Below are 16,597 nucleotides of genomic sequence, written 5' to 3' on the forward strand. Positions count from 1 at the left end.
AGATGCAGGAGATTCAATCGATACATCGACAAACTGTAGGGTTAACACCTCCATAGCTTAATAGTGTTTCGGTGTGAATACGCCAGGAAAAACGTATTTCAATCAGCACTTCAACCATCCCCATATCTAAATCAGTGATTTCAGCGGACAAATTTGCAATTGGACAACACAACGAATTGCAGAGTAACTCATTTAGTCTAAAAGGGTAGAACAGAACACAACACGAGGAAAGGGTAGTCTACGGAAGTAAAGCTACAAAGCACTGGCGATACAAGTTGATTTTGTAATCAACCAATTGAGAAAAAAGACATACTTTTGACCAATCACCCAGTATCAGCCTGTTACGGCTACCAGTAATTCCAACAGTCGCACATAACATCACTGTTAAAAACATGTTGAATACAACCTTTAAACGTCTTATAAAAGTGATGAAATAGAAGGAGTGTTAAACTGGGTACTTAAAACACTTGCAAATTGATCTTGATCTAACGTGATAGCTGGCAGATTCACACACACACACACACACACACACACACACTGACGTTGATTCATTCAGGAATTTGTTTTATTTATCCTTTTCCATGTAGGTGACGATACCTATGATCTAGGATCTGACTTGATGGGGATAGTGGAGAGCACAACTCACCAAACACTGTTACTCGTTTCATTGAAAGCAGACCATGGATTGGAACAATACGGAGTTACTAAACTTTTTATATATATCTGTAAAATGATACCTCTGTTGTATCTAACTGGATTTTGTATACCTATGTAGTTAGTGTTATAAAGATATGTGATCTATCCAGTATAATATTGCAGTAGAAATCGTTTTGAAATCTCTGTATACAAATTCTATATATTGAAGACGAGAATCTTACTTCCTATTTTAAAGAGCGGCTTTGTTTGTTAGAGCTTCTGTCCTTTTATGCCTACACAGGTGTTGTCTTAGGAACCATTAAATGGACCATAAGCCCATCCTATGAAGGTCTGTGTATTTGCAACCAATTCTCTTATTGCTCACATGTCAACTTTAATGTTAGTCGTGTGTGTTCAAAACTACAACACATTATCTAAAGAGAAATAAAAATATAATTACAGAGACAAGCAAAAAACCAAAGTTGTTGCAAAACAGCCAAAGCTGAACACCATTAAAGCTTCATCACATGTCTGTGATTAAGTATGTCAAGTAAGTGTAGCTGGATTTCAGATCTATAGTTTACTTCAGGAGATGTTTTTGGCGCAAAAAGTAATACACTTGGACCACTTTTACTACCATGTATCACTTTGGAAATATATTTGGCGGCATAACATCAAAATTAAACATTTAAATTAATTCAACTTACCCACTTTTTTTGATATTCAGAAATGAAGAATATAAAAGGACATCTAAATTTCCATTTCCCCCAAACCCACCTGTCACTTTCTTTCTTTTCCCTTCACCATCATTTACTTTTACTTTGGAGCCGTTATATCAATAATTTACGAAAGCAATACAAATATATATATATATATAACAACATCCAGAGTTATTTCATCAATCTTACTTGTTCAAGTTAAAAGTTACTCCGCTATTTGAACTCAATTTGATTGATTTTCATTAATCCCACTTGTGCAAGTTTACTATCACCCCTTTTGAACTTACTTACTTTGATTGATTTTTATTATTACTACAGATTTATCCTCACTCGGATCTGTAACTGAACCTTTATTTTACCATTTTGGGGAAAATGGGTGAAATCTCAAATAACAAGGTTATCATTATTGAAGACATTGATGTCTTCGAACAATTATTTGACGTCAAAATTAAGGACTATCAAAAATTCAAAAAGTTCTTTACAAAGGATATTGATGATGTTGCATTTGAAATTCCGGCAGAAATTACAATTGTTGTCAACAAACGACAAGTCATCAAGGATGAGATTAAACTAAAGGAGCAACTGACAGTGTCAAGTTATCAGCCAACCAACCCAGTTTCTACCGTGCAACAAAAGTCAAAACTGTCACGCTCTGTTCAGAATCCATACCGAAAAGCAATGCCACAATTGGAAAAGGATGTTAAGGATGTTAAGTCGACACATTACAACGGAAGACAAAGTCTTATTCCCCATAATGAAGAAATTTTTGGGTCCCCAAGAAGAGGGAAAGACGAAGGTGGAATCGAACCTGTCTTACAATCTGCATTGAAATCAGCAAACCTTACAAAATTGAGAGCTTCACAAGCACCACTGGCTCATCAAATTACGAAGACAATTTTTAAGATGGCGAAATGTTTTCAACTGCCTAAGCCAGCCTCTAAGCCAGTTTCTAAATTGGGAAAGCCTGAACAATTTGTTGCGCCAACAGACATACCAGCTATGAAAGAAGTAAGAAAAGCACATATAGCCGCACCTGTTGAAAACCCTACTGAAAACCTTGCTTTGAGAGAAGTAAGAGAAGCAGATCCAGCAGCACTAACAGACAAGCCAGCTTTGAAAGAAATGGGAGAAGCAGTTTCGGCTGCACCAATGGAGATGGAAAATGGTGTCGCAAATGAAAACCCATGGACTAAGTCTACTTATTACAGCAAAAGACATAGTCTTATTCCTCCGGATGAAGACATTTTTGAGTTGTCGAAAAGGGAGAAAGATAAAGGTGGAATCATATCTGTCCTACAATCTGCATTAGGTCTGATGAATTTAACATCAAAATTACCATCACCAACACAGAAACGAGCACGAACACAAACACAAACACAAACAGTTACCCCTACACCTCCACCAGTCCCACCGCTATTAAATCGTCATCAAGAAATATCCACACCCCGGCAACAGTCTCAAGAGCAACATCCAAATATCGATCCTTGCACGCACCCAATTGAAAGCTCTATAGAATCTGAAACTAAGTTGTTGACAAACGTGACGGATAAGATTACAAATTTTTTCAAAATCAAGAAAAAGTCACGCAATTCAACCAAAGAACAAACGCCAGTGGGTGGAGAACAAGAGGTGACTAAAAAGAAAAACCCATATGAAGGAATGATTGTCTACCCAAAGTACAATCCTTACTCAACTAGCATCACCCTTGTCGGTGATTATCGTTTCTAACGATACACAGTTGAGACATGGTTGGTCAATGATGTTTACCGATCGGCGCACTGTAGTGTTGCGGTTGAAGAGAGTATGAGATGTTACTCATCATGTGGTTTAGTGATGCAACAAATATGATGTTGTCCGTTGTGTGGGTGTGCGTGTTTTGTTTCCAGTGGATGCAGGGAATAGTGAATTTGCAATTTCATGATCCGGCCAATCTGAGTTGTATTGAAGCTGTTTTCTTGTTGACGTTGGGAAGTATGGAAGACTTTGGTTAATGTTTTCGTTGTTAGTTAATGTCCATGCCTATATATCTACGTTGCGTTGCTGTTGGGTTATCATATTAGATCAAAAAAGGATAAAAAATTGCAAAAAAATATATAAAAAAAGAAAACAAAAATACTAACTATCTTAACTTGAACATAGTTTCAAAAATATACAATCATTGTGATAAATTTTCTCTATAGTGGATTCTCTACTTTTCACTCCGATAAATTCTCAGTCTCTAATGGTGTGTCAGAACATTTGTGAATCAAAAATATACATCAATTGTGGTTTTTTGCTTTCCACTTTTGCAATTATAAGAAACGAATCCATTAAAAACTAGTCTTTAACTTTTGATTGACACGGCTACATTATCACATAGTTGTAAGAGTGTTTTAGTGAAATCAAGACATTTTTATTGTTTACTACTATCGTCTTATAACTATCAAACCTTTCTACTCGTTACTATTACCTTATAATCAACTATGGCTTCTTTAAACGCTACAACAATTGTGAATGTAGTTAGATGGCAGTGTTGCGAAAAGATAGAGCATCATACATCAACAATCCAACCTCTATTATGGGATTATCGGTTGTTTACGGTGAAGTGAACAAATTATCGGCTGAACTAAGTTGTTGGTACGCGCCAACACAACACGGCATGACACGATACACATCAATGTACACTAGAAAATGGCCAGTTTCGTGCCTCTTTCCTATATTCACCACTATCTAGCTCATCAACACTAGCAGCTTCTTGTAGTCCCCTGCAAGCCAGATGAGCAGAAACAAATAACAACGCCAAGCCACTACTTTCTCTTCTTCTTCTTGACTTTATCTTCAAATTCAATACATCCTAAAGGAACACCCTTCTCTTTCAATAATTGGATAATTGTTTTACCATGAGGTCCTTGAACTTGTACTTGCTCGTCATCAACAATAGTAGTTGAACCCGAACATAACTTGCGCAATTCTTCGGCAAATGCCCCTTGTTTGATAAAAAATTTGTCATAATTACCCACACGAGTAATAACTTTCCTACCAATTTTCATTTCAGTAACAATATGGATCTTTGGTGGTGTTCCTTTTGATAAATAGCTATGTTGATTAGATGTGATGGAGTAATGAGGAGTGAAGTTGGACAAAAATGTGGTGAATATTTGATCACGGGGTGATTCAGAATCCACTAGCTTGTTGGTTGGTTTTGATAATATCTCATCAATAACAATATGTTTTGGATTGGTGGGGCTGGCCAAATTGGCCAATTTGACATAGTCATTAAACATGGTACGCAATTCTGCCATGGTGTACAAGTGGTCAAATTCCACATTCAATTTGTTAAAAAACATGCGGGATTTACTGGTAGGTTTGTACAAGGTGGTGATTTTCATCATTGATGACGACGATGTATTACCATCTGAGCCATTTGATCCAGATGATGTTGGTTTCTTAACCTTGTTGACCTTGTGAGGAACAAAATTCTCAATTGTGGGATTGTTGCGTGCCATCAATTTAATTACCGACAAGTCTTCATCCTTTCCCTTCACTTCTAAGTAAGACGACTTTACCATTGCTTTTAGAAATTTTGATGTCTTTTTCCACGACGTCTTTTTAATATTGGCATAAGTTGAGTCGAGTATTGGTAAATTCTTGTATATATATGAAGACATGAATGTTGACGAGTTAATTGGTAATTCAATAGTTTCCAATTTGATAGTTTGAAGCAATGCTCGAATAAAGAAATTGTCCACTTCTTCTGTTGTCAACTGTGCTAATTCTTCGGCAACATCGTCAATTTCAGTCTTTGTTTCTCCAGATACAGCCACCGGAGTGTGTTCACTAGTGCTGTCTTTAGTAGGGTCTTCTTTCTTGGGTTGACCTTCCTTCTTCACATCTTCGTCAGCTTCTTCCAATTTTCCCTCTTCAGTCTTCACCTCATCGTCTTCCTTTGCAATCTTTGGTATAGCTGCATTTACCTCTTCCGGTATTTCTACATCAATCTCTTTATTCAATTTCATTAACTCATCCTCAAAATGGTGAATTATCTCCACTGCCATCCCAGACCTACCGACAACATAATCGAATTGAGTCAAATTCAAACGACAAACCCCAACTGCCATGATCACATTTGGTTTCTCTTTGGAAACTATACCAACCACTGCATGCTTCACTGCTCGTTCATCAAATGGTGGGATCGTACCCGGCAACATCAAATCAGCCCCTTTGCCCAAGATTCCAATCACGGGTTCGTGGGTCTTAATCAAGGGTAAGACATAGGGGCATTTCCAACAGGTGAATAGTGAAGGGTACAATTGAGAATCTCTAGTTTGAAACCACGTAGGGATTTCATTAGAATCAAAGTATATTGTCCCTGATAGCTTTTTATCGACTGGTGATGTAAAACTAGCCTTTTTGCTAATTGGTGGCACTAGATTGTCTAAACCTTCTTTGGCAATCTCATCTATTGGTAGATTGTATGTTTTGCATACTGCAGATAGAAGTTTTCTACGGTCAGATGATTTGATATTGGCTGCTGGTTTCACTTGTGGTGGTTTTTTAAACATTATGATAACATATGCAGAGATGGATGGAATGAATATTATAATATGTAGTTAGAGAAGGAATGGAAAAAAAAAATTGAATTAAAAACACGTATAGTTTATACATTGTACGTTGGACTTTGTAACAACCATCATCGGCTGACAACAATAACAGCTACAAACTACCAACTACAATGAGGGAGTCCAAGGAGTCCCCAAACATTACATCCATACGTAAGGTGATAACATTGGCTGTCATTATATTGATGGCCGGTATTGGATACCCATTGTTCACTTACACCACTTCCATATATCGTGCTGAATTACCAGTGGATCAAATCAATAGTTATGACTTGTCACTGATGGAGTTTAAGATACCTGTACACGTTAACACCGTAATAGATGGAAATGGCCTCAGATCAAAGTTTAAGCTGCTATATCCAGATTTGGCACAGAACTGGGTGGTTGAACTTGTTGATAATGTTCACGCAAAGTATACAGTCAATGTGCACCAAAATGCAAAAGAATTCAGCGTCGAAACTAATGACAAAACAATTGATGTAAGCCTACGACCTCAAGATGATGTGAATGCATCTGTCCAACAAGCTCTATTTGCACATGTGTTTAAAGATGAATTAGATATGTTTGTTGCATTGAAACATCGTCGATCAACCTCGGACATATCATTCGCTTATAATGGCAAGTATAGCTTGGTATTTTCATTGCTTGTCGAGGATGGAAAGAAAATTAATTGGCAAATAAAAGAAGCCCTTGAGGAGTTCGAGCCAGTTCTTGCATATTTACAAAACATCACCTCATTCACAATAACTACACAAATTCAATACTACTCCAACCTCAAAGGTCTTTACCCTGATGGAGTTGTCACTCAAGATGACCTAACCACATTTGTTGACTTTGGTGGTTGGAACCTTGTCAATTTAGATATCAACCCAACCATCAATTTCGTAACTTTCCTCCCAATACAACCACTTTCCATTGCTGATTCCGAAGCCAATTCGTTCTTGATTTCACAATGGGGTGGCTTTAAGATTTATAATAGAGGATTACCGTCAATGACAAATGCAACTTTAACTGCCGATGAATTGATACCCATTATGAATACTTTCGCTAATCAGCTATTGCAACTCCTTGGCTTCCCCAACGGCAATCAGTCATTGACAATTAAATTAGACTCATTGGAACGATTACTAGTTTACCAAAATGTTCAAAGTTCCATCGACAATTTGAAATCCTTGGTGAAATTGTCGCAATCTTTAAACGAAATTACGGTGCCGGAAGAGACTCGTCAACAAGTCCTATACAGTCTTGAGAAAGTAGATGAAGCCTTAAAGACAAAGTCAGTAGAAGCTGCTGCTCAAGCCGAACTGGCTTCTAATAAGGCCTTTTTTGAAAAGGAAATGGTTCAACAAGCCTATTTCCCGAGTGAACATAAGTTAGCTGTATTCTTGCCATTGTTGGGACCAATTGCTTCAATTGTCATTTTCAATACTGTAAAGTTGATAAAAGGAAACTAATGATGAGGAATATCTAGTGGTATAGATGAAGCACCAGCATTTATGGAATTATCTGGTATACCTGCATATAACCACAATAAATTTTTTTCTTCTCTTTTCCTCCCTCAAAAATTTTTCAGCCAAAAAGACCTTCCCGACTCTTTGAAGGTAAATCATTTCCCACCATCATCCAACTTAAATGTTCAGACTAATACCGCTTCAGCCTGTAATAAGGCGTGCGACTCCTGTATATGCCACCTCCATCCTCAGAGCTACATCCATACGTACCATTGTACACTCCAAAGAAACCAAGACCCAACTTCAACGAGAAAAAGACAAACAAAAGAAGCGTAAATTAAGACAGGAGTTGAAGTTCAAGTCGTTGGAAAATCCTATTGACCACCCTTTGCATATGCCAATTTCGGAAGCCCTCAATACCATTAGATCATTTGAAGTGGGTAAACCAGCTGACAAAACCACAATCACGTGTAATTTGTATGTACGTCAAGAACAAGGTGCTGCTCCCCTCAGTGGCACTGTTGATATACCATTCCCCGTTAATAGGAAAACGAAACCACTTGTATTCACAACGCACCACTCCATAATCGAAGAATTACTGTCGTTGGTTGATCCTCAGTTCTTGGGCGGTAAAGAATTGATTGATAAATTTATTAATCAGGAATTATTGCCTAGTGATTTCACTCACGTATTTGCCACAGGTGAAATGGAAAGTCAGTTGAAATCAGTGGCTAGGATATTAGGTCCCGCCGGGTTACAACCTACAAAGAAAAAGGGAACCGTTACTGACGATCCTCAAGTGATTGCCAATATTTTAAGATCATATCAAGTTAAGCAAAAAGATTCTCACATCAGTTTCACAGTGGGTAATGCTACTTTTAGCGACTTCCAAATCATGTCCAATTTAAAAGCAGTCAGTGATGTTATTTTCTCACAAATTGACCCTAATGCTTCGAAAAAGACAAGGTTGGGTTACTGTTTTATTACCTCAGCCAACAGCCCTGGATTAGTAATTGACTTCAAACAAGAGTAAGAGCAATTGGAAAGAGATACGTCTCTCATTACCTTTAGCTAAATCTAATAAACTTGTACATATATATATATATTACTTTTCACTCTTCTTTTTCTGTCTTCTTACCAGCTTGGCTTATACTAATACCAGTTGTAGCATATGCAATCATTAACCATGCAGGGAACCATCCTAAAATGACAACCAACCATGTCCAACATTGCAACTGATTCCAAGAAGCAATCAAATTTGCAAAGAAATCCTCACCAAAGTATCCGTTGGCAAGGACAAAAACAAAGAATGGATTCGATGTAACCAAACACAAGACAGCTAGTTTTCTATTCCTTTGTATCACAGTGGGCACAAAAGTTAGTGGTATTGCCAATAACCCAATGGTAAGTGCCAATGCAAAATGAACAATTAACAAGGCAGTAATTAAGAATGCAATAATCAATAACGCTAATCCAATCAAAGCAAAACCTGTAGTATTTGAAGCTTGTTGCCGGTGACTATTTGCAAAAAATAAAGGCAACGCCAGCAACGTCAAGGGAACATACTTTAGTGTGACCAATGACGTTTGTGGAACGATGATGGACAAACCAACACAAATAACCTCTGAGGTCACCGCAGTAGTCAACAACTTGCTCAAATGTTGAGGAATCTGTTCAATATCAATGCCTGAATTCAATATAGCATTTAATGCTCCAAAAGCATAAGCCACCGCTAACATTACAGCACTGGGCAAATAAGTTCCAATAGAAACGAAATGTTTTGGACTTAACATCAAATAGAAAAAGAAGGATTGATGGAATTTCTCCAATAAATTATTGACTGATCGGAACGTAGAGTCAATGATTCGACCAAATTGTGTCACATCATGCCCTTGACTTCCCTTAGCTTTGATTGTAAATGCTTGAATCTGCCAACCAGAAAAGGCTTCATGTCCATGCACATCTCTAGAACCAGCAACCACCAATCTCAATATCCCGGCAAATAGAGTTTTTAATCGATTGGTGAAATTTATAGCACGGTCACTGATACCTTGCACACTGCTACTGATACCCTCATGTTGACCAATTTGGTTGGCGGTATTTAGTAAATCTAGATTAGGCAATTGACCATTCAATCCCTCATAAAACATGTCATAGTATTGGAAATTGTCACCCTGTTTGCCATATTCCATGATTATAGCTGCTTCAATCGACCCGGCAGTGTCATCCAAACTTGTATGATAGGCATTAACCCATGATCTCAAACTCTGCTTGCCATCGGGTGGAACAACAAGAATGATATTTTTTGACCAGACGGAAATACGTTGAAAATAACGCATTAATGCCATACCTAGTGCCATAGCCCCTTCATTAAACTCATTGTCCGAGTTTATCCACGGCACCACTAGTGCCATTGCCTCGGTATTTTCGCCTCGAGACGCATGCATGATTGAATAAATAGTGTCGTTGGTGAACCCATTATGGTGACGCGAAACTGGTAAGCCTAAATCTTGTAACCACTGTGTAATAACTTCATTACGCTGCTCAATCGGTTTCTGTTCGAGTTGCTTAATCTCATGCCTATATCCCCGAACGATATTCCATTCACTTTCCCGAAAATATGACGTGACCTGTCCGGGCATCAATGCATTCTCTGAAATGTAACAATTGCGGTAATTCCCATCTTGTGGTAAAGTGGCTAACCATAGTATACTAAACACGGCCAAGACAAATGAAAGACGTGGTAGTAGTCTGATTGACTTTGGAATCAAATTCAATTTATGAATCTTCCTTAGTACTTTCTCCGCTAATGCCATCTTGACCTAAGTGGGGGGGGGGGTTGATCTGTGTAACAAATACGTGTTTGGTTTGGTATGATGTGCCAAATTTTCCACGAATAAAAAAAGCACAATCCACGCTTTTACAAATGCTACCCAAATGTCTTCTTTTTGCATTTACTCAAGATGCAATGCTGCTGCAGTCATATAAGTTGCTACAAAGACAACTTCGAAGACTTCCACTACCGCAGGGTGTTATTTGTGATGGATCAAAGGTATTGAAGCAGCAGTACCTACAAGGCAAGAGCAAAAGATTCGAACTCCTATTCCACCAAATCTTGGACCAGGAACAGTACAAAAAGTTGACCGAAGTTCTTGATGCTATATACAAGGTGGATAAGCCCGCGTGGTATAGGGAGTTTATTAATATACCGTACATGAAAGTGAAGAGACATTGGCCTACAATACATCTCATTGACACATTAACTGATAACTCGAGTGCAAAGAAGACATATTATTGCAAGTTAGCCAAACCATTTTCAGTTACACAATCGCTCAACTTGAAACCTGATGAGGCGCAATATCATTTGCCATTGCTCAAGAAGTTTGGCGACCAGGTGAATCCTGTAGTCAATTTAATCAAAGAAGTGCACAAGACATACCAGTTTGTCGTATCTCAAAAAGTATTTGAGGTGACAAAACATCCATTCGAAGTGTTTTACTATCCTTCTAAACTAGGCATTCCAGAACACCCCGTTGGCATTGATTGCTTATTAAGGAAAAAAGTCAGTCTGGTCAAACACGTTTTGGAAACATTTCAACCAATACTGAAGGAGCAGTTGACCAAATTAATGAATGCAAACGGCGTAGTAAACCCCAGGTTCTATCACCATCTTCAAAGAAAACGCTCAAAAGTAGACACGAGTTTTCAAGTCAAAAAATTGATCATAAAGGAAAAAATTTTAGGTGAAGAGCAATTACAGGATGTGATTCGAAAGTATTTACAGCAACAGTATTACCTCGAGAATGCAAATTATAAACTCAATAAACTTTAGCCTCTTTTACTTCAACTTCAAGACTGCATAGCGTACGTTTTCCTTGTCGGTTATCCACACATATTTAGAATTCGCTGCCAAGTTTGCTGGCTGAAATGAAAGTTCTGGCAAAGGTATTGGTGTTGTTGAAACATGGTCAAGAATATATAGACTATCCTTCGTCAATACAACTAAATCCCATTCTCTAAATTCGAAGCTCTTACTATCAGGCACTCTATCAATCACTTTGTCGTTCAACTTCGACACTTCCAATGTTTTATCCCAATAGTTGCTATGAGCTTCAACAACCTGTTGACTCCAGACTGAACCAAGCATCTGGGAAGGCGGAGTTGTATGACATATTTCAGTAGCAATAGAAATATCGACCGTTGATTGGTGGTACTCGTCGACTTGGCCTAAAATAACTCGAAACAATTCTTCTAATTCTTCTTGGGACTCGTTCAAAAACTTGCCATCGCCAGCATGTTTGATTGAATCAAAGTCACTAGGAATATATTGCAACACTTTTGATTGTAACAAGTTGGAATGAATAAATTCCAACAAGCTTGATGTTGAGTAGTTACTACTTGTTTCCTTTTCAGCAAATTTATCAACAATCATCTTCCACCAGTTGAGTAACTCGTCAAAATGCCCCTTTTCCTCTTTTATATTCAACATGAATTGATGATAAGTTTTCAACTCAGCTTTACATTTTCCTATAAGCCTGTTAATATCTTTCAAATCGAGTTCAAATGCATTCTTCCATTTGGCGATGCCGTTCAATTCATCTAATAACACAAGAATCCTCTCCATTGGAGCGATCAAGTATTGAAAGATCTTTTTGCGACAGTTTTCAAAAACCGTTTCACAGAGTTTATTCATTTTCTTGAAGCCACGATCACCGAATTGGTTTACCCAGAAATCCTTAGTTCCATCAGGAATATTATTTGTAAGTAAGATGTCACACAAATCTTGTAGCAAGTCGCCGCCGCTCACTTCCACTTTCAAGTTTGACAAATATCTGTTGATGGCAACATAGAATGTCTTGACTTCTTTTTCAATCTCATTCAAAGTTGTCTTAGACCTCTCCAAGTATTCAAAGATGTGACACAAGAGTACCATCAGGTCAGTATAAGCTTTTCTTGAAATTGTGGGAATCTCAATGCATATCAATCTATTGTCACCCCTGTCAAAATACTGTTGTTCAAATAATGCCGACAGTACTTGCAGCAGAATTTGATGATTGGTAACAATATTAATGCTCAATACTTTGTTGAAAGTAAAAGTGATGGATTTCTCATCATTGGTCACCAAGTAGTCCAAATTGTACGAAATATCATCGTAGATGGTAGGCAAACTCGTGAGAACTTCATTTTTCAAACTATAGACGGTTTTTGACCAATGGATATACATGATATCACTAAATCCGTGATCCAATTGTCTGACTAATTTACCGTCGCTTGAATCATAGATCTTTACCGTGTTGTCTGCCCCTGATAAACAAAAGTTCTTTTCATGACAGGTTATGCCCTTGATTTCAGAACCATTATTGACATTATATATCTCCTCTCCTCGAATCCGGAAACAGTGTATTGTATGCTTATCTCTCGTCAAGAGTAGTAGATTCATTTTAGGACACCATGCTATTTTTGAATGGGGATCACTCTTTAATGGAAACTCCCCAGTATGAACAACCGAGACTTCTCCATCCTTTTCATTCACTAAGCGGGAGCTTGGGTCACAATTTATATGTTTATTCTCTGTGCTGACAAGAGATACTTCCCCGGACATTTTAGGTAAAATGTGGATAACAAAAAGAATAAAATCAAATAGAACGAAAGGAATCAAATTGCTTTTATGACGATACGCGTCTATTGATCTGTTTATTTTTTGTTTGTGTTTACGTCATTGTTTTTCTTTGTTCTGTTTTATATTTTCTTTTCTCAAAGTGATAAATTTTAAATCTCAACCAATGCAAAAGAAAAAACACACCTTATAAGTGACAACATTTGCCACTGCAGACATTTGTTATTAGAGGGTACGATGATTATGGCCTGGCAGAACAACAACAGCAGCTACCACTACTCAAAATCAAACAATAGACAGGCCACATCACCAATTATTCAGCTATCTTTTGACGAGATGTAGTTGTGATTGGATAAGAAACAAAGCCATTGGTCAGAGTTGAGAGTCAGTATTGGAGACTAGACTGGTATCAGCTCCAGAACTTACACATTTCAATCTGAGCCATACACACTTTTCAACATCTAACTATTTGATCCTCCCTACTCTTCTTCCAAAACTTAATTGCAATGGATCGGACTTATTACTGTTAACAAAGAAAAGAAAAAAAAAAGTTTTTATGCAGGATCTCAACGGACTAATTGTTTTATTATAGGATAAAACCACTGTCAAAAATGTTCCGAAGTTTGATTTGGCTTTTGCTTTCACATTAGAAGCTCTTATTGTTCACCTTACTTTCAAGAGCAGCAATAGTAGTAGAATAATCCCATCTTCTTTTGAAAACTGATCCAACTATCTTGCTTCCTCCACTTTTGCTATTAGACTTTCCCTGTGTGTGTGTTTTCAAACTCCAATTTTCAGTGTAACCAAAAAAAACAAAACATCAAAAAATTATCACATTCATTTTTTAAATAAAGACAATAGAATAGAATTAGACAAAACAAAAGGTACGCAAACCAGGAACAATACTCCGGAATAATTTTTACAATACCCACCCTCTTCAAACCCTAAACTCAAAGCAGCCCTTTAGATCATGGTTAAAGATACACCAGTTTCGTTACCTACTACTTCTGAACTTCGACACACACCAATAGCCATGACACAGGACCAGCTTGACAATATGGAACATAAAATACTATATCGACAGACCAGATCACTAAGGCTTGGAGATACACAACGATTCAAAATACATTTCACTCCACATGCAGAAGGTGATGAAGTAGTAATACCGCCTACATTGTGGGTAAAAGTCAAGAACCTTGAACCAGTATCGAAGAGAGCAATATATTTAGGTATGTTTTCATTTGCGGTTTTCGCTTATTACTCAGTCTAACAAGGAGGACACTTGAAAAGAAGTTGATTACTAACATCATTTTTGTTTTGTAGCTGGGCCGTATATATTGTATGTTGATTGCCGTCAACTGGATTATGATCCCAACGTCAAATATTTTGTCACTGCGGATCAACCGGTTTTTGAACCGCAATTACTACCTGGTCAATCCTTCTACGTGCAGTTATCGTGTCATACTTTAAAAAAGGACTACTCCTGGGTAGTGGATGTTGTGTCGCAAATAATATTTAATACAAAGATTATGATTGATTTTGAGATCATGGTTGGAACGTCAAAAAAAGTGCTACATGAGGCGTCTAGTCCCGACATGAACATTCCAAATGCCGACAAAGTGGGTGCCTTTCATTCCTTGTTAAATGTTACAGAATGGGATACCAAGGATTTGTGGAATTTACCCGTGCTTCAACCAGGGAAACCAAAGCACTTGGTTATATTGACTCATGGGCTTCATTCAAATTCAAGTGCTGATATGTTGTATCTAAAAGAACAGATTGATAAAGTGGCCAAAAATACTCAAGAATCTTGTGGAGAGGAAACCGTTGTCAAAGCTTTCTTTGACAATGCAGGAAAGACTGAACGGGGTATCAAGTATTTGGGAAGCAGGGTAGCCGAGTACATTGTTGAGCTTGTCACCGAAAACGAGATGCTAAATAATGGACAAGTCACCAAAATATCATTTGTTGGCCATTCATTGGGCGGATGCGTGCAAACATTTGTTATAGCCTACCTTCGACTGAACTTTCCTTGGTTTTTCGAAACAATCAAACCTATAAATTTTATTACTATAGCTTCGCCATTGTTGGGGGTTGCAAATGAAAACCCACTTTATGTCAAGGTTGCGTTGTCTGCTGGTGTTGTAGGGAAAACTGGTCAAGAATTGGGTCTCAAATACCTTGAAAACAACTCCAAGCCATTATTGTTGCTATTACCGTCGGGATTGGCACATAAGACATTGAAACAGTTCAGGAGAAGGACGGTTTATGCCAACGCATTAAGTGATGGAATAGTGCCATTGAGAACTTCTTCGTTATTGTACCTTGATTACAAAGGGCTAGTTCCTTTGATAAACTCAAATAATATATCCTTGAGTGACGCGAGAAAGGCTGCAAGCAGTAGCGAATCATCTGCGAAAAATATCGATAAAGCTTCAGGAAAGGCGCCCAAATCTGTGCTGGACAGTAATCCGTTTCTGCCTGTGCAAACACTAATGTCATACTTTATGCCCCAGAAGCAGAAAGGTCACGGCGAACAGTATAGAAACTTTCAAACTATGGGTGCAGAAGGAGAAGTCGAAGACGAAGACGAAGGAGGGGACGAGAAACGTGAGGCACATGGCATTCCGAACCTGACATTTTTGGATAGCGCTGCTGCCTTGTTCCTCCCTCCGCTACCCTCTATGAAATACATAACAGATCCCACCAGTAGAGAAAACGTCATCATCCACGATAAAGTCTACTACGAGAAAGATTTGCCAAAGACATTAAAGAATGGTGAACATCCCAGCCCAAGTGGAAATGGTTCTGTTAATGGTGGTAGCTCGTCAATGACAAAGCGATTCCTAAACAAGCTAGATTACAATTATGAGGAGCTCGAAGAGCAAATTGCACGTGAGTACCATAAGAACATGAGTTGGCGCAAAGTGGTTGTCAAGCTAAAACCAGATGCCCATAATAACATCATTGCACGAAGGAGATTCGCCAACGCGTATGGTTGGCCAGTTATTAAGCATCTCGTGGAGAGTCATTTCGCTCCAGAAAAGGTTTACAATAAAGCAGTGGTATCGGCGATGGAGCATTCGTCCACCAGTGAATTTGCAAGCCATGACTCATTAGACGATGAACAAGATTTGACGAATTTGGTTAATAGAGATTTATTGACACAACAAAATCATGAGATTGACGAAACTACAATGGCCGAGGAAGAAGGGAATACTGTAAATGCTGCGTGGATTAATTCTAAAGACAATGGTGAAAGTGTTTTTGCTTTGGGCGTTGCTGGGTTGTTGGGTGAAGTTACGCATTTAGTTGGTGATTTCAGCGATTCCATATTTAATGGGAAGCGTCCTTCGATTCCATTTATTGGACAAATTCCATTACCTACAGCATTAGTTTCCCCATCCAATGAGATACCAGTAACCAGTGGTGGCACAACTTCTGATAAAGTCGTCAAAGGTAATGCTAATGACAACATTGACGAGTCTGGCGATTTAAGTCTTTCAAAGCCGGGAGTTATGAATGACTTTTTATAATCATTTTGTACATAATTGAATCTATTCCGGCGTTGTGGGT

The 16,597-nt window shown here is 38.0% G+C and overlaps 8 protein-coding genes across 8 annotated transcripts; 5 read left to right on the top strand and 3 right to left on the bottom strand. All coding sequences in view use genetic code 12, as the record gives it.

Annotated features, from left to right (window-relative positions):
- Positions 1-1,727: 1,727 nt before the first annotated feature.
- CANMA_001209 (uncharacterized protein) lies at positions 1,728-3,083 on the top strand (the record flags this gene model as incomplete). Its single annotated transcript, XM_051813155.1, has 1 exon — positions 1,728-3,083. The coding sequence occupies one exon, from the start codon at positions 1,728-1,730 to the stop codon at positions 3,081-3,083; it is 1,356 nt and encodes a 451-aa protein (XP_051673173.1).
- Positions 3,084-4,141: 1,058 nt separating this feature from the next.
- Positions 4,142-5,896, bottom strand: CANMA_001210 (uncharacterized protein; the record flags this gene model as incomplete). The annotated part of the gene is made up of 1 exon (XM_051813156.1): positions 4,142-5,896. One exon carries the CDS (start codon positions 5,894-5,896, stop codon positions 4,142-4,144), a length of 1,755 nt encoding a protein of 584 aa, XP_051673174.1.
- Positions 5,897-6,066: 170 nt separating this feature from the next.
- CANMA_001211 (uncharacterized protein) lies at positions 6,067-7,407 on the top strand (the record flags this gene model as incomplete). Its single annotated transcript, XM_051813157.1, has 1 exon — positions 6,067-7,407. One exon carries the CDS (start codon positions 6,067-6,069, stop codon positions 7,405-7,407), a length of 1,341 nt encoding a protein of 446 aa, XP_051673175.1.
- Positions 7,408-7,585: 178 nt separating this feature from the next.
- On the top strand, positions 7,586-8,437 carry CANMA_001212 (mitochondrial 54S ribosomal protein uL1m; the record flags this gene model as incomplete). Its single annotated transcript, XM_051813158.1, has 1 exon — positions 7,586-8,437. The coding sequence occupies one exon, from the start codon at positions 7,586-7,588 to the stop codon at positions 8,435-8,437; it is 852 nt and encodes a 283-aa protein (XP_051673176.1).
- A 79-nt stretch (positions 8,438-8,516) lies between these two features.
- Positions 8,517-10,220, bottom strand: CANMA_001213 (GPI-anchor transamidase subunit; the record flags this gene model as incomplete). The annotated part of the gene is made up of 1 exon (XM_051813159.1): positions 8,517-10,220. One exon carries the CDS (start codon positions 10,218-10,220, stop codon positions 8,517-8,519), a length of 1,704 nt encoding a protein of 567 aa, XP_051673177.1.
- A 110-nt stretch (positions 10,221-10,330) lies between these two features.
- Positions 10,331-11,236, top strand: CANMA_001214 (uncharacterized protein; the record flags this gene model as incomplete). Its single annotated transcript, XM_051813160.1, has 1 exon — positions 10,331-11,236. One exon carries the CDS (start codon positions 10,331-10,333, stop codon positions 11,234-11,236), a length of 906 nt encoding a protein of 301 aa, XP_051673178.1.
- A 6-nt stretch (positions 11,237-11,242) lies between these two features.
- Positions 11,243-13,006, bottom strand: CANMA_001215 (anaphase promoting complex subunit 4; the record flags this gene model as incomplete). The annotated part of the gene is made up of 1 exon (XM_051813161.1): positions 11,243-13,006. One exon carries the CDS (start codon positions 13,004-13,006, stop codon positions 11,243-11,245), a length of 1,764 nt encoding a protein of 587 aa, XP_051673179.1.
- A 985-nt stretch (positions 13,007-13,991) lies between these two features.
- Positions 13,992-16,557, top strand: CANMA_001216 (putative lipase; the record flags this gene model as incomplete). Its single annotated transcript, XM_051813162.1, has 2 exons — positions 13,992-14,250; positions 14,345-16,557. The coding sequence occupies 2 exons, from the start codon at positions 13,992-13,994 to the stop codon at positions 16,555-16,557; spliced, it is 2,472 nt and encodes an 823-aa protein (XP_051673180.1).
- Between the last annotated feature and the right edge of the window lie 40 nt (positions 16,558-16,597).

The sequence above is a fragment of the Candida margitis genome (genome assembly GCF_024628925.1).
Source record: "Candida margitis strain CBS 14175 chromosome Unknown scaffold56, whole genome shotgun sequence".
Taxonomy (NCBI): Eukaryota; Fungi; Ascomycota; class Pichiomycetes; order Serinales; family Debaryomycetaceae; genus Lodderomyces; species Lodderomyces margitis.